The following is a 21,356-nucleotide window of genomic DNA, read 5'->3' as shown; positions in this document are numbered from 1 at the left end:
ATATACAATTAAAAATACATGGCTATAAACATTCAAATCAATACGTAGAAATATTTCCAATCAAATGGTGACATGATATTAATAATTGATACGAAATTGACTGAGCTGTAATTGTTCAAAACCTGACCACATTTCTACGTGTATTTTTCCTTGAGTTTCTGATTTGCACGCCTATATAGAAAACAAAAATGTGTTCCACATTAAAAACAATTACTGCTCTGAAAAGTTATTTTTGTCTTTCTCACGTAAAAGAAATTTGCAATCACTGTGAAAATCGACTTGTGAACCGAGGACCGGAGGACCGAGTGTCGATATCTCGTATATTGATTCAATGTATTGGTGCGAGTGCATGTGTTAGTGTTTCTTTTCTCACGCGAAAGAAAACATAATAGCTGCTCTTTTCTCTCTAGAGATGGGTAAAACCGTTCGAAGAATAGAAAACTATCATTCTTTAAACTCTTCTTCTTCTAGAAATTGTTCTTCTGACCTATTCAGAATTCCTAACTATAACTAATTCTTCTTAACCGTTTGCGAACGGAATGCCCATTTCTAGTTGTATCAGTCAAAATAATTGATTGAATAGAAAAGACGTCTGGTTAGAACGGTATAATACATTGGAATTATTTTAATTTGCTTCATACATAATCAAAGGTTACTGAGTTCAACATCCCCCGCGCACATATGCAGAAATGCTCATTGATGTCCCCCCTTTGGAAACTGAAAACGGGTTTTCAAACTTTGAGGAATCTGACTCTGACGAAAATAGTGAAGGTACTTTGTTTGTCACTCCTCAAGGGTCTGTTAAGAGGAATTTTTTTTATTTAAATAATATTTTTTATTCAGGCCTATTTGCGTACAAGCTTTACGTGGCCGATTGAACCGATTTTTTAAATATTTTTTTTTTGAGTTGGATCTCGTTGTCACCTTTTTTTCAAGGGGAGAGGAGCTTCCATTTCCCTCCTGCGAGGATTGAGGGGCACTTCGTTCGTGGTTCGTCTTGTCATCCATTGCCGCATCGATGGTATTGTTGTCGATTTCCGTCTTCTTTTCGTTGCAATTGCTGGTTGGTTGGAGGGTAAGTTGTTAACTGCAGCTGGTGTACTTTGTTCTATAAAGGATGATGATGGATTTGTTGAAGGGGATGCTTCATTGTTTTTGGTGGCTGTCACAGGTGTACTGGGGTTGCTTGGGGTTTGTGTGAAGGAAGCACCGTTGTCCTTTGGTGTAGTTGTCTCCTTGTCCAGTTTATCATATGAATCGCAGTGAACAGCTTTTTGGCAATATTGACATGTGGTCATCTGATTGTCATAGGTAACAAGTGATTTGCACGGAATTCTTGTATCTTGACCGAAAATCACATAAGAAGGTATAGGCCTCTTCATGTGTATGCGTAATAAACGTACGCCATTTAGAATACCGGGGAAAAAATTCTTCCACTTTTCTTTTTCGATAGAGAATCTCACCGTATTGGGACATAGTTTTGCGAATATATGAATCGGTGACGCTTGAGGGAAGATCATGCACACGCACTTCTATAGCACTATCTTCCATATATACTGGAATGTTGCACTTAATGCTCTCGTGCTCCACATAGTGCACATTGTTATTGTCTTTTGCACATTGAATTGCATCCAACTCTTTATAAAACTGGATGTAAACAACATTATTTGTCTTATTGCATTGAAGTAAATGTTCACGTTTAATTTCAAGATGCATTTGCTCCTTAAGCAAACCTTCAAGTTCTTGTATGGAAGGTCAAATTTTGCACTACCTAAAGTCATCTGACTATCTGACTACATTGAGACTATCTTCCACTTCGGGATACGAACATGCGACATCTGGGCTTACGAGATCATTGCATTACACTCTGACCCGAGAATAATAGAAGGTATATAAAACTTTTCGACGCAGTTTCTATAAATATCCTGCCTGAGAAGTTGCATCAGCATGGTCTTCACCAGTTTTGAATAACTTTTTGTATAATCTATTGTCCGAGAAACACATGTATTTCGCGCATGGTGATTTGTCGACAAGACGATTCAGTTACATGGGTCTTCCTCAGGGCTCATGCTTAAGTCAATTTTTACGTGAACAACATTGATGAATGTAATCAATATATCTTACTCGCTAAGACAACTTGCCGACGACAGCGTTGTGTCTGTTATAGGACCCAAAGCTGTAGATCTCCAAGGACCATTGTAAGATACCCTCGACAACTTGTCCACATGGGTATCGAGTTTTCTACGGAGAAAACAGAGCTGGTTGTATTTTCAAAGAAGCGAGAACCAGCACAATTACAGCTTCAACTAGGGGGTGAAACCATAGCTCAGGTCTTCACATTTAAATATCTCGGGGTCTGGTTCGACTCTAAGGGAACCTGGGGATGTCACAGTAGATATCTGTAACTAAAACGCGTTATTCGTACAATAACTGAAAGTTATTCGTACAATAACTGAAACTTGGTGGGGAGCTCACCCAGGAGACTTAATAAGTTTGTACAAAACAACGGTACTGTCTGTAATGGAATATAGATGCTTCTGCTTCCGATCCGCCGCGAACACCCATTTCATTAAACTGGAATTCAGTATCGTTGTTTGCGTATTGCCTTAGGTTGCATGCAGTCGATGGTTCAAAATATGAATCCTTCTTCATATATTCCCAACCGTGCTCATATCTTGGATACTTCTAATTCTACTGTGTTTTTCGACACATCCATGAAAGAAGAGATTAGATCCCCAATATTTTTCACAATAAATTTAGAGCAATAAACTGTGAAAATATATTTCACACTAACAGATCATTTCTCAATGGATCCACTGGCTTTGGAATCTTCAATCAGAACATCACCGTTTCACTAAAACTCAGTGATCCGGCTTCAATTTACGTCGCAGAATTAGCTGCTATTCAGTACACCATCGAAATCATTGAAACCTTACCCAAAGACTATTACTTCATCATCACGGACAGTCTAATCTCAATAGAAGCTCTCCGGGCGATGAAACCAGGAAAGTATCTCCCATATTTCCGGGGGAAAATACGGGAACATTTGAGAGCTTTATCTGAGCCGTCTTATTTAATATCGTTAGTCAGGGTCCCTTTGCATTGCTCTATTCCGGACAATGAAGACTCATTGGCTAAAGTGGGCGCATTAGAGGGTGATATTTACGAAAAACCAATCTGCTACAACGATTTTTTCAGCATTTCTCGTCAGAAGACACTCGAAAGTTGGCAAGCTTCAATGGAGACATAGGACGTTGGCTATACTCTATTTTACCAAAGGTATCGACGAAACTTTGGTTTGAGGGGATGTAAGTGGGTCACGATTTCATTCGTGTGATGTCCCGATCTCTGTCTAATCACTCCGAGATGGGTACGCATCTCTGGCGAATTGGCCTCGCTGAGAATGGTATCTGCGCTTGTGGCAATGGTTACCACGACATCGTGGTCATGTGCCCTGAATCGTTTCGCAAGATTACAGTTAAGAGACTCCCTTTGGGCCCGAGATAGGCTACTCAATGTGCCGGTGCGAGATGTACTAGCAAGTCGCGATTGCACTTATATGTACTAGATTTAAATCTTTCTGAAAACTATTGGTTTATCAATCTAGTTACTGCTTCTCTTCATTAACATCCTTTACAGTTCACCTTTCCCCAAAATGCCATCTTGTGACGTACTGATTGGTTTTTGGTAACCACACATCGGAAATTTTGAGCCAAAATGAAATGGAGATTACACTAAGACTTTGAAGTTATTACATTATTATTATCTGTTTGGCGTTATTGTACAAGGTCCGCCATGTAACTTTTTTTTTAAAACATGCAATAAAACACAAACGGTTCATCCGATTTCAAAATTTATTTTTTCATATTAAAGTACAATCCTTCCGATTAATTGTGGAATATAATTTCATTCAAATGGCTGCCTCGGCTGGCCTTGCAGTACGCCATACGGTCGGTCCAGTTTTTTTAGTACATTTTCGATTGTATGCAGCTTTATTTCAGCTATGGCTGCACGAATGTTGTCCTTCAAGGCTTGAATTGTCTCTGGCTTGTCCACATAACACTTATCTTTGACAGCCCCCCAAAGATAATAGTCTAACGGCGTCAAATCACAGCTCCGAGGCGGCCAAACGACATCCGAATTTCTACTGATAATTCGATCTTCGAAGACTGTGTGGAGAAGATCGATCATAGCGTTGACTGTGTGGCACGGAGCGTCGTCTTGTTGGAACCAAATGGTGTCCAAGTCTTCCTCTTTAAGTAACGGGAAGAACCAATCGCGGTTGCGGCTCCTGCCTCATTTTCGAAGAAAAATGGCCCAATGATGCCGCCAGACCAAAATCCGCACCAAATCGTCACTCTCTGAGGATGCATCGGCTTCTTTATGATAACATGCGGGTTTTCCGTCCCTCAGATGCGACAATTTTGCTTGTTAAGGTGAAATGTAGCGTCATAAAATGCGCGCAAAATTTTATCCGCTTCAGTTGAACGAACATAGACACATAGAAACAAGAACTTTTTTCAATGATTGAGCGCAGTGGGTTTACCTCTCGTTATATTGGCTTGTAAAAAAGACTGAACGTAATGGATTTTTGAATCCTTCACACTTTGAATATATGCTAAATCAATCGTTATTGTTAGTGATTACTCTTACACTAGAGCTATAAATCATGAGTAATTATGAATGACTAACATGAGGTTATATGTATATGTATTGAATAACTTGCTAACTATGTATGTGCCTGAGCTTAGTAGCAAGCACGGATTCTTCTTCAAAAGAACGATTGAAGACAAGAGAACATTCAAGTATTTCCGATATCTTTGCCCGTAGTTGGGCTCAAAATCAAATATAAAGTTATTTCGTAGTTCATTATTATTCAATCGATTTTGGAAGGAAAATCAAGCGTTGATACATTGTAATCATAATAATTGAAAAACTAATAAACTCCAATAAGTTTTCCATGCTGACTGGCTCGAAACTGACTCTCAATTTTTATCACATTGTTTGTATCACAGGTTAATGAACGATAATACTTGGTTTATATTCATTTCATTCAGTAGCTTGTCAATGATGAAGTTATAGTTTTGCTATAAAAATTGCTGCAATCTAAAACAATACCTGTTATACGTTATTACACAACCAAGCATTATTGCTTCAGCAACATCAATGCATTGAACTCAACAGAATTGGACATTATTAGCATTATAAATAACAGTTACTTAAAAAATAAACGATTTCTTACAATACCAATTTTATTGTATTCAACTCGTTTTTATTTCAACACAAAACCCAATGCTGCATAAATTCGCGTCATTATTTTATATGTAATTTTTGCTCACGATATAATGCCACCATGCCCGCCGTGCATTTCTCACACCACCTCAATACGAAACAGCAGCGCGCAAGCAATTAAAAAAATGCGGAAAAGTTTATGTAAACTTTTTCAAATTTCGGTTATTTTAGCTAATCACCCTCATTCTTGTTTACGTCCGTATCCGCTATACGACGAACGGGTACTTTCGAACGAATACGAATAAGCCATTCTTGTTTTCACTCGAATGAATTCGAACGCGACTCGTTTGCCACAAAATATTCAAATATCAGTAAACTTCTTCAAAAAAATGCTAAGCATTGATGAAATCAGTCCAATTCTTGTGATTAACCATATGCGCAACGCTAAAATGTATGCCATTTTAGCTTCAAACGATACGTGTATTCGAACATCATTCGTACGAACGAAAAGTCGCATTCTCGTTTACGGACGAATAGACGAAATGCCGTGGTTTCGATTCGTCAGTTTAATGTTGCGAATCAACCGTTCGAACACATTGAAAAAAGTTTAACCGATTTCTAACAAAATTATTTTCGAATCTAAAGGTGATTTGTAATCAAATCATAAATTTGTGTTTTGCATAAAACATTTAGAAAGCATAGCAGTATAGTAAAATGCTGTTTTTTGGCGTGCCTTTGAAAATATGCAAGGTTCAAAGATTTTACGCATCAATTTTAAATCTATTAAGTACTTTATGGAAAATACGCCATGGGTAAACATGCTTTAGTTTATATTAAATGCATGATTTTACCAATGTAATAAATAAGTAGGCTATCGAAAACATGACAAAATTGCAAGAAAAATGCAACATATGTTTTGCAGATACTACTGATCGGACTGCTATTTTAAATGTTTTTTTCACTTTGCATGAAGTTTAATTTGAAAATTTCATTTACCGACATGAATGAAATTGGTCCTGAGTACGATATTTATTTCTTATGTAGCATTCGTCACTTCCTTGATGCTTGGAATCTTCCTTAAAAAACTACCATGCTTCTTTTGCACAGGAATCGCGTACGTACACGTTCGAGTGAAAACAAGAATGGCTTGTTCGCATTCGTTCAAAAGCATCTGTTCGTCGAATAGTCAATACGGCCGTAAGCGAGCATGATGATACAAAATCAGCGAAAAAAACAAGTCAAATAACAAATGATAGCAAAGATTTTTATTTACAACTCAAATCTGTACCAGAACTGATAATTTAAAGTTGGATGGGCGTTGTTTTTATGCATGTACGATGTTTAAAAGTGTGATTGATTCGAACGTAAACGGGAATACGAATTTGATATACTTTCGAACGTATCGCATACGGTCGTAAACAAGAATGAGGGTAAATATCTTATAATTTTGAGTTACATTTTCAGATTCTTTGTGAAATTCTGCTATAAACACTACTTTTCAGTTCTAAAATCATCCCCGTGGAAAGGAACAGTAACCGTTTATACATTTCAAAAACCAATTACGGCACGGCAAAGCAAAATTTCAAAATTCTAAGAATACTTAGTTATGATAAATTTGATTTCGAAAACTTAAGTGTTTTTGGTTTTTCGAAAATCGGTCTAGTTTTTGAATAATTGATCAAAAACGCGATTTTCGCATTCCGCTACATTTCACCTTAACATACCCGCCGAGATGAAAATGTGCCTCATTCGAGAAGATGAGTTTTTCGCACACATTCCGCAACATTACCATGATTTTCAAAGTAAAACTGCAGTATTTTCACGTGTTCCTCGAGCGTATGCACAGTTATTTTCGTTCAGCGGAAGGATAAAACTAAGTTTCTTTCAAATCAGAAGTGACATTAAGGTTACCAATGTCGAAATAACCGCTAGTTAAAAAAAAGTTAGATGGCGGACCCTGTATATTGTTTGAGTGTGTATGTAACTATTTGTTTTTTCCATACTAACCTGGAGTAAGCGCCACTAATCCGGCTCCCTTTTTTAACACTTACCTTAAATTTTCTATAGCTTGAACATAATTGTATTTCCCACTCTTTAACTCTCCCACCAACCTTGTATGGGTATGTATATATGTTAAATAATAATTGTAATTATATTGTAAGAAAAAATACAATACAGACTTTGGCACCTCTGAGCTGAAGCTATGTGCCATATTAAATAAACGATCTAAAAAAAACAGAATACAAACAAACCCCAATTTTTTATAGCTTGAATGACTAGAGTTTTTTATTTCACTTAAATTCAATCACAGCCAATTTGATAGTTGTCAGTTTACTAAGTTCATCAAAAGGATTTTTATATCACATTAACATCATTCCATGGCCAGTAATAAAAGTATTGCTTTCGTTTGTTGTTCATGTACTTTGCATTTATATTTATAAACTCAGGACGTACAGTACCAACTTCGATGGGAATGATGTTGACTGGTAATTTTGTTGTGAATTGCTGCGAACATAATTTATTTAAATAATTTTAATTGTTTATGGAATAAATCGTCAATTGAATGTTTTACCACTTGAAAATGATTTTCGCCGTATGGTTGTGGGCTTGTGACCTTATTATGGTTGTTGATTACCGCCGGTTCCTCGGAGTTTTCCATACTGCTGTGTTCCATGCAGTACTGGATCAATGTATCATCCGTACAACTTCGTTTGCAACATTCTTCCACGATTCCTCGCTTTGCACGATGATTGCTAGACTGCTGATTGAGTGATGAACTTAATTGTGAATAACCGCCTCGTACCTTGCAAATATCAGAAATTCGATCCGCTAGATACTTTCCGCATGATCTACGAACAGCTCTGCCGCTTACATTATAACATGAAGGTATAGTTGCGAGAATAGTAATGATCAACTCCTGAAATGGAAAACATTGAAACAACAAAAATTATTTTCTGAAGCTTGTCTTCTTACTATACTATATATGAGTTTACGCATTAAATAGAATATATTAAAAATAAATATTAAATCACATTGTTCTTGGGATCGATTTTGTTTCTAAAAAGAACCAAATAATTGAATTTGTTTTTGTTGTGAATACGACTTACTTTACTATAGGGCGCCTTTTCAAAATTTACCCTGTATAAGAGCAGGTAGAACTTTATCGCGAATATCTTTTGCTGTACTTAACCCAACAACATAATTTTTTCTATAAGCTATCGGAAAAATGGTCAAGAATTTGTGAAATCGATTTGGCCATTTTGAAGAAAAGTGAGTGAGACCCTTTTGCAGTTTTTAATCACCATTTCCAATTTTTCCAAAACCGGATTCAGATGACCGAAATAGCCGAAGTTGGTTTGTTTGCCAGCAACAAATATGACCTACAAATGTGAACAGTTTTAAACCTAGACTTACTATCTCATGCTTTATTTCGATTAAACCAATTGTACAAAATCTAACAAACGAAGCGAATTTACGTTTCTGTTACTTCTGCATATGTAAGTCAAGCTAAACAGCATGAATCAGCAGCATAAAACATGTAGAAGGATTATTACTTTAATTTTTATTATTGACATCATTACACCACCGCCACGGTATTACTGCACTATTGGCTGCGAAAATTGCATATTTTTTCAAATAAATTTGAATTCAATGACATTCGTTTATTCTTTCAATCGCAATTATAGAATAGCTAAAATTTGTATCAACAGCAGCACCGTCTTTTACAAATATCACACACCATTAGCAGACATTCGTCACCGTTTCGATTTCTTAATAGCGTGTACGAAATAGAACAAAGCACGCATCGTTTGTTTTGTGTTTTCTTCTTCTTTCTGTATTGTACATATTGTCAATCTATATGGCGATTTGAAAACTTTGACACTCATCGCCCTGTAACTGCGAAACCGGAAGTCGGACCCGGATGAAATTACACAGCATTTTTAAAGATTTTTAGCTTTAATTCAAATCATGATTTGTGAAAATCAGTTCAAGCATCGCAGGGAAAACGAAGTGAGTTTATTTGTGGAGTTATCCTTCACCACTTTAGGTGCTTCCGGAACATGAAAAGGGGGGACCAGTAGTACCAAATTAAGTTTTATGCCCACAAAAAACGGGTGCAAACTAGCATAATTTATCAGACATTTTTATAGGATTTATACCTGTTTTTGACCATCGTTTGTGAAAAACTACTCATAAAATTTGTAATTTTCCACTTATCACGCTTTAGTTCCGGAACCGGAAGTCGGATCCGTATGAAATGTTCTAGAAATTTTTAGGAAACTATAAGACCTTTCATTTGAATCTTAATTTATAAAAATCGGTTGAGCCGTTTCAGAGAAAAATGAGTACACACTGAGAAAAATGAGTGCACATTTCACATATTATCATGTAACTCCGGAACCGGAAGTCGGATCCAAATAAAATCCTATAGCAGGCTATGGGACTGTTAGTCCTTTTATTTGAATCTAAGTTTGTGAAAATCGGTGAAGCCATATCTGAAAAAAGTGAGTGCATATTTTTTCCACACACACACACAGAGACATTTGTGCATATTTTTATTACATACATACACACATACACACACACGCACACACACGCACACACACACACGCACATACACACGCACACACACAGAGACAGTTCGTCAAGCATTCGGCAAAACGTGAAAAAATTCAATTTCATCCAGATCCGACCTCCGGTTCCGAAGTTATAGGTCGATGACTGTCAAAACATTCAAATCGTCATTCAAAATAACGATGCTGGTACGCGTCGGTTCGTGCGGTTTTGCTCCGTTCGCCGCGTGCTTTGTTCAATTTCGTATAGTGTGCAGGGTTGCCACATTTGAGTCTATATTTTTCAGGTGAGAAATATTTAAATTTGTAAATCTTTTATTTAATTTGTACCTGTAATGAACTAAGTTATTCACTGAACTGTATTTACTGTGTACATAGTAGGTTAAATCAAGGTGGGCGTAGAAGATTGATTCCACCTTATATACAAAACGTCAACATTGTAAACTGTGTAAATAGAAGGTTTGCTAGATCGAAAAATAAAATCGTTCGTTCTCTTTAGAACCGACTAGCTAACAGTTAACACCGTCTTTTCGATTCGCTCCGTTCAATCAAAAGTAAAATTAATAAGTTTCAGTGGCGACGAGGATTAATTGGGTTTTTTTTCGCGTGTGGTAGCTGTCCGCGAGTGTTAAGAAAGGTATTTTTTTGCTGCGCTGGAGCGTACAGGCAATATTATCAGCGACATCATCTGGTGCAGGTTCCGGAGGATTTTCTCGATCTGCTTGGATCCGGCAAGGTGACCATTTTTTGGTACCGCGTGGTTTCGCAATTTGGACAAAAATCCAGCGGTGAGTACAAAAGCTATTGTTGCTTATCAATGCAATTGTATATTGGAACTATTGAAATGAAATATTGAGCTATTGAAATGAGATATTGGGCTATTGAAATAAAATATTGAGCTATTGAATTTATTGAAATTTATTTTGAAGAGCTATTGTGTTCTGATTGTTCCACTAATCTTTTTTTTATGGTGTTTTAGCCGGTCGTGAGTGACGTTAAAAAAAAATCATCGGCCAAATTGTGGCGTGAGGAAATTTCGTGGCAAATTGAAGCCATCCGGAAACCGCAAGCGAGTCGCTTGAATCTTGAATCTATTGGCAAGCGTGTTGGTCTGGCAAGTGTTCCATGCCTATTGCGGCGGTTATTGTCATCCGGACGAAAGCAGTTTTATAGAGCAGGAACGTGATTTAGAAACCCTTGGCCGTTGTGCAAGTTTACGGATTATTTGGCGTATTCCGGTACTGAAGGTACGTGAAGCTTATTTTATTTTATTTCACTTTATTATTTTTGTTGTGTCATTTTGCTGATTTTGGTTTGGTGCAGGCATGGCGTTGATTGGCAGTATCGACCCTTATGTCATAGGCACGTCTTTCTCAAATTACGTTGAGCGTTTAGAATATTTCTTTTCTTGTAATGAAATCGCTAATGAACGAAAAAAAGATATTTTTATGAGCTTCTCCGGAATGCAAATTTTCGAAGAATTGAAGTTGCTTTACCCAGGCACAGATTTAAAGACGTTGAGCTACGAGACCATTACCAAGAAGCTCAAAGAAAGATTCGACAAAGTAGAGTCTGACACTGTTTTAAGATTCAAATTCCGCTGCCGGAAGCAGGGTCCGACAGAGTCAGGCGAAAATTTTATTTTGGCAGTAAAACTTTTAGCTGAACAGTGCGACTTTGGGGAATTCCGCGATATGGCAATTAAGGATCAATTGATTTTCGGCGTTTATGATAAAAAATTACAACAGCGCCTTTTAGATGAAGAAGAGTTGAGTGTGCGTACGGCAGAAAAAATAATAAAAAACCGTGAGCTTGCCACATCGAGAGCGCAGCTTTTAAATGCGGATGACAATATAAACTCAATAAAAAATCGTTTGGGAAGGCGAGGTAATAGATTTGAAACTAGAGATAACGATAATTGGAGACGAGGTAGATCGAGAAGTAGGAATGGCCGAGAGAGCAGATTTAATCATTACTCAAGTAGAGGAAGATCGCGGTCAGGGCATAGGCCTTCTAGCCGAGGAAGATATGCCAATTTTGCTTGCAATTTTTGCAAACAAAAAGGCCATATTCAAAAAAGTTGCTATCGTTTTAAAAATCAGCAAAAACATTCGGTTAAGTTCATCGAGGACAATTCCGGGAAGGCAGACGAGGTTCATGACTATTTCAAAAGACTTCGGGTTGACTATAACAGCGAGAGTGAATCGTCAGGTGACTATAATTGTCTTATGATTAAGTCGGTGAATAAGATTAGTGAACCTTGTTTCCTCAATGCTAGTATAGAGGGCAAGATGATAAAAATGGAGATTGATAGTGGATCAGCGGTGTCTGTGATTAGTAAAATTGATTACATGAAATATTTTAAAAATCTGTTGTTGAACATTACTAACCGAAAACTAGTTGTAGTGAATGGTTCATCTTTGCAAATTCTGGGATCACTTCGCGTGATGGTTTTATTAAATGACGAAAAGATTTACTTAGAGTTAATTGTATTGAACTGTGATCATTATTTTATTCCTTTGATGGGTCGCGATTGGCTTGATATATTTTTCGAAGGTTGGAGATGGAAACTTTTCAATGCTTTTACAGTTAATTCTCTAGTCCAGCAGCATTCTACGAGACATATTTTGGATGAAATAAAATCAAAGTATAAAAACATTTTTGACAAAAGCATTTCATCGCCAATTGCGGGCTTTGAGGCTGATTTAGTGCTACGTGAAGACAAACCAATTTTCAAAAAAGCGTATGATGTTCCTTACCGCCTGAAAGAAAAAGTAAATAATTATTTGATAATGTTAGAAAAAGATGGAATAATTTCACCAATCAAAACGAGCTTATGGGCTTCTCCGGTTGTGGTTGTTATGAAGAAAAACGACACCATCAGGCTTGTAATAGACTGCAAAGTCTCAATCAATAAAGTATTGATTCCTAACACTTATCCCCTACCGACAGCCCAGGATTTGTTCGCATCTTTGGCTGATTGCAAAATTTTCTGTTCCTTAGATTTATCTAATGCGTATACACAGTTAAATTTATCGGATAAATCTAGAAAATTTGTTGTGATAAACACAATGCGAGGTCTTTTCACTTACAATAGACTTCCTCAAGGCGCATCTTCAAGTGCTGCCATATTTCAGCAAATTATGGACACGATTCTAAATGGACTGGACTTTGTCTACTGCTATCTTGACGACGTGTTAATAGCTGGAAAAAATATCGAAGATTGCAATAAAAAATTACTTTTAGTATTGGACCGCTTGCATAAAGCTAATATCAAGGTAATCTTTGATAAATGTAAATTTTTTGTGAGTGAATTACCTTATTTAGGACACATTATATCTGAAAATGGTCTTAAACCAAACCCAGACAAGGTGGCAACAATTCAGCAAGCGAAAATACCATAGAATGTAACACAATTAAAAGCATATTTAGGCCTCATAAATTATTACGGCAAATTTCTGCCTAACTTGTCTTCGACTTTAAATCCATTGTATAAATTGTTGGTCAAAAATACTAAATTTCTGTGGAATGTTGAATGTGACAAAGCATTTAATTTTAGCAAACAGCAAATATTGAAAGCAAACATGTTAGTATTATATGATGCTAAGAAACCGATCGTCGTGTGTGCCGATGCTTCATCCTACGGTTTAGGAGGAGTTATTGCACACATCATAAATGGAACAGAAAAACCTATATATTTCACTTCTTTTTCTCTAAACGCAGCGCAAAAATCGTATCCAATCCTACACTTAGAAGCGCTAGCAATCGTTTCGACCGTAAAAAAATTCCATAAATACCTATATGGATAAAAATTCACAATTTATACGGATTATAAACCACTTCTAGGAATCCTGGGAAAAACTGGGCGAAATTCAATATACGTGACGAGACTACAACGCTACATAATGGAGTTATCTATATATGATTTTGAAATTCTTTATAGACCATCGGATAAAATGGGCAATGCAGATTTTTGCTCAGGATTTCCGCTCAACTTTGAAGTGCCAAAAGATTTAGAAAGACAAAATGTAAATAGTTTAAACTTTTCCAATGAATTTCCTCTAGATTTTCAGGAAATTGCACGAGAAACTAAACAGGATCCGTTCCTACAACAAATTTTATCTTTTATGAAACATGGTTGGCCTAAAAGATTGGATAAAAGTTTTAAAAATATATATTCTCAACATCAAGACTTGGAAGAAGTGGATGGAAGTCTTCTGTTTCAGAATCGAGTTGTGATACCGTTTTCTCTGCAACGCAAAATTTTAAAACTACTTCATGCTAATCATATTGGAGTTATTAAAATGAAGCAGCTGGCCAGACGCCATTTTTACTGGTTCGGAATGAATGTTGATATTAATTCCTATGCAAATAAATGTGACGTTTGTTGCAAAATGGCAATTATTCCAGGAAAAAACATAACATATGAATGGGCGCAAACAACCCGTCCTTTCAGTAGGATACATGCCGACTTCTTTTATTTTGAAAGGCACGTTTTCTTACTAATTGTTGACAGTTTTTCGAAGTGGCTTGAGGTGATTTGGATGAAGTTTGGTACAGACGCTGAAAAAGTATTAAAACAGTTTCAAAGTTTTTTCGCACGATTTGGTCTTCCAGACGTAATTGTTACGGTCCACCTTTTAGTTCTCAATGTTTCATAACTTTTCTTGAGAGGCAAGGAATAATAATAATGAAGAGCCCCCCATATCACCCGCAAAGTAATGGACAGGCTGAGCGCTTAGTTCGGGTGGTTAAAGATGTTCTAAAGAAATTTTTCATTGATCCTGAAATGAAACATTTGAACCTTCAAGATAGGATAGATTACTTTCTTTTCAACTACCGCAACAGCTGTTTGACAGATGGAGGGGATTTTCCTTCAGAGAGAGTTTTAAGCTATAAACCAAAAACATTGCTGGATTTAACTAATCCCAAAAATAACTATAAAAAGCAAATTTTATATAGAAACGTAAATGAACAATATGAGTCAATCAAATTTAAAAAGGAAATGATGGATCCTTTTTCTAAGCTTGTTGCAGGAGACAAGGTTTTCTATAGAAATCATAATATTAATGAAACACAAAAATGGTTAGAAGCCAAATATATTAAAAGAATTTCTATGAATGTTTTCCAGATCGCGATCGGCTCAGCATTGATCTCGGCCCACAGGGGGCAGATTAGAATCGCTGACAAAACAGAACACAGGCGCAATGTGGCGCTTCAGATGGAGGGATACACATCTAGGCCTAATCAAGGCAAAAAGAGACAATACGAGGACTCCGAAGACGACGAACCATTCCGGGGATTCTCCGTGGTACCGCCTCCGGCTAGAAGCGAGGCACATCCAGATGTTTTGCGAGAAAAAGACCCTGCGGGATCGAATCATGAAATCAATCCAAATGGTACAACGAGAAATCGCTTGCGAAGATCAACACGAGCAAGAAAAAAGAAGTTTGATGGGAATTATTTGTATTTTAAATAATATGATTGCTTTGTTTGAATTGAGATATTCAGTCGAGAAGTTAAATTAATAGGAAGAAAGTTTCCATTCTGAAAAGTAATAATATTGTAAGAAACAAGAATTACTTAGAAGTTTAGTAGACTGTTCGAATTGCTTAAAGGGAAAGGTATTGTAATGAACTAAGTTATTCACTGAACTGTATTTACTGTGTACATAGTAGGTTAAATCAAGGTGGGCGTAGAAGATTGATTCCACCTTATATACAAAACGTCAACATTGTAAACTGTGTAAATAGAAGGTTTGCTAGATCGAAAAATAAAATCGTTCGTTCTCTTTAGAACCGACTAGCTAACAGTTAACACCGTCTTTTCGATTCGCTCCGTTCAATCAAAAGTAAAATTAATAAGTTTCAGTACCTACTTGTTAGTGTTATTACAAGATCATAATAACGATGCTTTTCTATAGAAGTACACTTATTGCCTTTCTCATATAGAAAGTTTAAGCAATCACTTGAAGAATTGACTCATGAAAATTGAAATAATGTCACTCATAAAATAAAAAATCTCGTAGTCCCATAGGTTGCTATTGAATTTCATCGTGCTTTCATAGGGTAAAGTGTGTTTAAAATTACACACCGTCATTTAAGAGCGACGATGCGAAAAAGGGTAAAATTCATCTAGATTTGGCTTAAAACTGATTCAATTTGTAGGCTATATTAGAAATTTACTAAACGAACCGACTTCGGCTATACTGGTTCCTGGTTCCAGAAGTACCGGAAATAGTGGTCAAAAAGTATAAAACGAGGCTCACTCAATTTTCTCAGAGATTATTTGATCGATTCCTACAGGCTCAAATAAAAGTTTCTATATTCTCATAGGTAGCTGTTTAATTTCATGTGAGTCCGACTTCGTATAATTCCGGAACCAGGTGTCGGATCTGGAAGAAATTTATCAATTCCGTACAAGACCACAGGACTGCCCATTAAAACCTAAGTTTGTGAAAATTGGTGAAACCATCACTGAGAAACGTGAGTGAGATCCATTTGAGAAAATATAACCACTATTTCTTGTGCCTCCGGAATCGGAAACTGGGAACTAGGATAGCTGAAATAAGTTTGTTTGACCGTCTACTAATAATGATTATCGAATTGAGTACTTTTGGGGTCAGCTTCTTTTTTCGTTTTTTGTTTCGCCCCTCTAAGTGATGGTTTTGAAGTTTTTATACACTTTACCCTATAATTCCGGAACCGGAAGTCAGATCCAAATGAAATTCAGAAGTTTTGTATTGGACCATAAGGCCATTCATTTCAATAAAAAAAAATCGGTTGAAATCGGTGACGACATCTCTGAGAAATGCGAGTAAGTAATTTGAAACTGGAATTTTTACACAAATCACCTCATAATTCCGGAACCGGAAGTCGGATAAAGATGAAATTCAGAAACTTGAATCCAATTTTGTGTAAATCGGTCACGCCATCTCTGAGAAAAAATAGTCCAAATATTTTTATTCCTTTTTTGCACATTTTACCCCATAACTCCGAAACCGGAAGTCAAAGCCAAACAAAATTCAGGAATTTTGTATGGGACCGTAAGTGCTTTCATTTGGGGTAAAATGTGCAAAAAAATTCTGAAAATAAGTGCCCCAACATTTTTCGGAGATGATTGAACCGATTTTCACAAACTTAGGTTCAAATGAAATGTCCTGTGGTCCCATACGTAATTCCTGCTTTTCATTCGGATCCGACTTCCAGATCCGGAAATATAGGGTAAAGTGTTTTAAAATTTTTATACCACGTTACTTTTTCACCAATGCAAATGACTGGCAGCTGTAATCGCTCTTGTCGGAAGCGAAACTAGCTTTGCAAACGGCACAAAATATATCTGCTCGCAGTGGTGATAGAATTCAAACTGATCCAATTTTTGCATGCATAATTTTTTTTTGCATAAATATCTGTTTATTAATCTTATTTTTGTGTATTACATCAACATTTTACAGTACAAGTGTTTTAACCTTTGGCCTTTCATCTTTGTTGTTCATAAAAAAGCAAAGCCTTGGTGTTACATTCCTGTGGTGGAATTTGATCTTCTGTTTCAACAGACTTCGCAGCCGATTCAGAGTGTACAGACAGAACCATTGCATGGCTAGTGCTACGATTCTACTGACACTACGAATCCTTCCAGGTCGGGGCTCGAACATACGACAGCTGGCTTGTAAGACCAGCGTCCTATGCATTGAACCGCCAACCCGGGGCGTTCATACGATTCGTTATTAATAATAGGTGTTTTAGTTACTCTTGTTTTACATACTAATGTTTAATCATAATATTTATTTTAATTATTAATAAAATATCTACTTACTTATAACTATCCCTAACCTAATATGTACAAATTTTGAATTATTTGTATTACAGAGATTGAGCACCTCTCTTCAAATTTCGTGCAGTTGGGTAACAGAGGTATTTTGGCCACTTCATATGTTTTGGCCCACCTGAAAAACTTTATCGGTTTTCTCGGATTTTATCGATGTTAAGTAACCCATGTTGCATTAATTTGAAGCTTATCACATTAAATTACCTATTGCGGAAGAGTTTTTCAAAGATATTACAACATTTGGTGGATATTTTTACAAAGTGGGCCAAAATAAAATCAATCCTAAAGTGGGCCAAAATACCTCTGTTACCCTATTGTTCGAATTTTTGTTCGAGTATATCCAGGGAGGCCATCTCATGTACTTCACTAGTCCTTGTCCAAGGGGGTAGATTTAGAATCATCTTTAAGATCTTACTTTGAATGCGCTGAAACCTAAGTTTGTGCGTTCGTGCACAGCCCCGCCAAACAGGGACTGCGTATTTTATTCAATTCCGGGGTAGATGATTTGTTTATAGACAGCCATCTGATTCTTCAGGCACAGTTTAGATGTTCTACAAATCAGCGGATACAGAGACCTTATGAGTATGCTGCCTTTTTGAACGATTTTGTCAACATGTGACCCAAATATCGAATGTCTGTCAAATGTGAGTCCTAGATAGATAACTTCATCGGACCATTGGATGACCTCATCACCGAAACGTATTCGGCATTTGTCTGATGGAACAAGTTTTGAAGATCTTGAATGTGGAAACAAGATGACCTGAGTTTATTCTTCAGATCATTAATGACACGACCTTTGTAAAGAATGGCAGTATCATCAGCAAATTGGGACAGAACATCACCACCCGGAAGAGGTGGGATGTCTGATGTAAAAATGTTGTATAGGATGGGACCTAGGATACTTCCTTGGGGTACACCAGCAGGAATAGTAAATCTTTCTGAAAGTGCATTATTCAGAGAAACCTGGAGTGCTCTGTTCAATCCTCAACACTCAAAACTTTAATTATGTGTATTTTCTGTAGAATGTTTATATTGCTCTAGTACGGAACATGGAGTTACAATTTGGGCCTTGTATCACAATGTTCACATCGATCGGATCGAAAAGGTACGAAAGTTGAAAGTGTTTCGTCCTATTTGATCTTGGCTGAATCACTACGTTACGGGAATCGCTGTGCTCTCAGCAACCAACATACTCTGTAAAATATATAGAAATAGATACATAAAAGATCAGAGCCCTCCCGAAAAGAGAATATTGGGTACGGGTCTGTCTTTTGAACCGTTCTTTCGTTCTTCTGAAACTTTGTATGTTCCTTCGAAAAAAATATGTGAGCCTCTTAATTATATTTGTGTTGAAATTCGTTAAATGTGAGTGCTTATATGCATGTATTTCTATAAATAATCAATCTTTTTTGTGTGTTACTTTAAAGTTCGCTGATGTATGCAACTTTCACCATATTCCCAAGACCTACGATCATTCTGAAATATGCAGTTGATTTGTATACTCTCAAAAAATTTGATTACTTTAATTTATAGTGAAAAGAACTGAGAATTATCAATTTTTAATAAAGAACTGAAATTCACTCATTCTTCTAGAAATACTAGTTCTTTTGAGCCGCTCGCGAACGGATTGCCTATCTCTACCCACTTAGCAAGCGATTATATTTTTTGGTTGTTGAGCGTTGAGCAACATACTGCACGAAATAATCAATTTACAGTTTGCAGTTTGCAGGAACGGTTTGTTGTTGTTTGTAATCCTACAAAAATAGTGTGGAATTTGGGTGTTATCTTCATATAGAAAGAAAATGTGTTGTTATTCTACATAAAGAAAAAGTATTCTACACTAATGTAGAGTTTATTCAAAAATGTGGATAAAAAATTCTCCAGTAAAACTAGTCCAAAGGAGGTCCAACTCCTCATATTGATCTGCCAGATTTGTTAAACGAAAAACATGGCTCGTTTCAATGATCTGTTACAAAATCGGTAAACGAAGATTCCGTGTTGGTCTCCCGTTGAACGATTATTTGGACGTTGATTGGCCCAGGATACAACGTATTAGACCAACGAAAGACCACCGTTGGACGTTTTTTTCTAAGAAGGTAGTTTTAATCAAATCATGTATATAATAGGGCTGAAAAGTCACCACCATTGATTGTACTGCAGAAACAATGATTCACCATCCCATTTTTGGGTTCAACGCAGTTTCTTTGGAACTTTTTTTTACTGTTTTTTACTTTTATTTAAGCTCATTATTAAATTTAATGTATTTATGATTTTTGAATGATATGCAAACTGTACATTTTATTGTTAAAAAATATATGGGAAAATTGGGATATAGCAAAAATTTAGTTAACAATTTAATGAATAGTTTATAACAATATATTCAAGTATATTCCTTTGGTCACTGCGAAATTTTGTTTGGGATTGCGACATTAAAACGTATTGGTTCTCTACAATATACAATTTTATATTCTGCAGAAGTTGCGTATTGTATAATGTGTTCCTCGAAACGATACATATTGAAGTTTTATTTTCTTGTATATATGACATAACTTTCTTTGGACACTGGACATATACAGACCCTGCGACATATTACACAATATGGGAATTGTGTTGCTATAAACTTAAGTTTCTTTTTTAGTTTTTTCTGGTTGATTTGATATTGACTATTATATTTTTTGAAAACATACTAATGCGGTGCACAATCCCGGATGTTACAGAATAAATCAAACTCTACACTTTTATTATCTTGCTATGAATTTATGTTAGATTTTGAACACATAAATATTCCTCCTTGTTGTCGAAAGGGAAACTTCACTCTATCACGTACCAGTTTCATGACTGAAATTTACTTCAGTGTTATCACGGCTTGGCAACAGCATTCACTACAATTATGACAAACCGGAACCGTTCAGTAGACACTTTTAGTAACATTCATTTCGTGTTGTATTTTTTTAAGGAACTCATTATGAGCCACTTGGGTGAATTATCTAATGCACATTTTTCAAATTTGTATACGCTTCAGTGTAAGTCACATTTCTACGTGAAAGATCTTTACCGGTTCGAAATACAATTAATAATAAATCGTTACACTTACGAGTGCACATTTTTATACATATCGCTAACGGCATGTTAACTTCTCGCCGAGGAGGTCAGTATTTGATTAAAATATAGTCAATCGATGTCCTGTAAGTGACTGCACGAGTGTGTGTTCCCTCGTTTCGTCTTTGTATCGAGACAAGCTCATTTGTGTTTTCGAACTGTTTTTCACAAGACTGTTGTGACTTGTTCACTCTAGCGCAAAATAAGGCTATTCGATTATATTAAAAAATGACCGTTACGCTACCAACATACATTTTTACTCATCCTTGATAAGATTTATATCAACGCAATTTTATTAATTTCCCGATTAGGTCTCAGGTCAGATGTCAATTTTTAAATTAATAGAAAAAGCTTGAACTTAGTATTAAACAATACAGAAAACCAAATGCAATTTAAAGCTGTAAAGAATATATTTCAAATGCAGTTTTACATTATGAATTATTATTATTATTATTGAGATTCTAAGATTTATTCATTGTTCATAGTGACGCGTTGTTTTATAACATCTGATCAAAGTGTGTTGTACTCCTTAGATTAGTATGGACGAGTAATTGCATAATTTTATATGCTTATTTTTCAATCAAATACATTTACACGCAGAGACAAATTGACAAAATAAATTTC

The 21,356-nt window shown here is 36.1% G+C and overlaps 1 protein-coding gene and 1 long non-coding RNA gene across 2 annotated transcripts; one reads left to right on the top strand and one right to left on the bottom strand.

The window, feature by feature from the left end:
- Positions 1 to 7,489: 7,489 nt before the first annotated feature.
- Positions 7,490 to 20,714, bottom strand: LOC131440591 (bombyxin B-7-like). Its single transcript, XM_058612001.1, has 3 exons — positions 20,461 to 20,714; positions 7,805 to 8,149; positions 7,490 to 7,737 (listed from the first exon to the last, which is right to left on the bottom strand). Exons 1-3 carry the CDS (start codon positions 20,467 to 20,469, stop codon positions 7,588 to 7,590), a joined length of 504 nt encoding a protein of 167 aa, XP_058467984.1. The 5' UTR covers positions 20,470 to 20,714; the 3' UTR covers positions 7,490 to 7,587.
- On the top strand, positions 10,428 to 15,637 carry LOC131440592 (uncharacterized). Its single transcript, XR_009231411.1, has 3 exons — positions 10,428 to 10,594; positions 10,786 to 11,053; positions 14,938 to 15,637. It is a non-coding gene; the product is annotated as an uncharacterized LOC131440592 (long non-coding RNA).
- Positions 20,715 to 21,356: the final 642 nt, after the last annotated feature.

Source organism: Malaya genurostris, chromosome 1 (genome assembly GCF_030247185.1).
Source record: "Malaya genurostris strain Urasoe2022 chromosome 1, Malgen_1.1, whole genome shotgun sequence".
In the NCBI taxonomy this organism is placed as follows: domain Eukaryota; kingdom Metazoa; phylum Arthropoda; class Insecta; order Diptera; family Culicidae; genus Malaya; species Malaya genurostris.
Note: the sequence above shows the minus strand (reverse complement) of the source record. Positions and strands in the feature narration are given on the sequence as shown.

Coding starts and splice junctions, on each gene's coding strand:
- LOC131440591 (XM_058612001.1), bottom strand. Junction 7,738..7,804: donor GCGAAAATCATTTTCAAGTG/GTAAAACATTCA, acceptor TTATGTTCGCAG/CAATTCACAACAAAATTACC.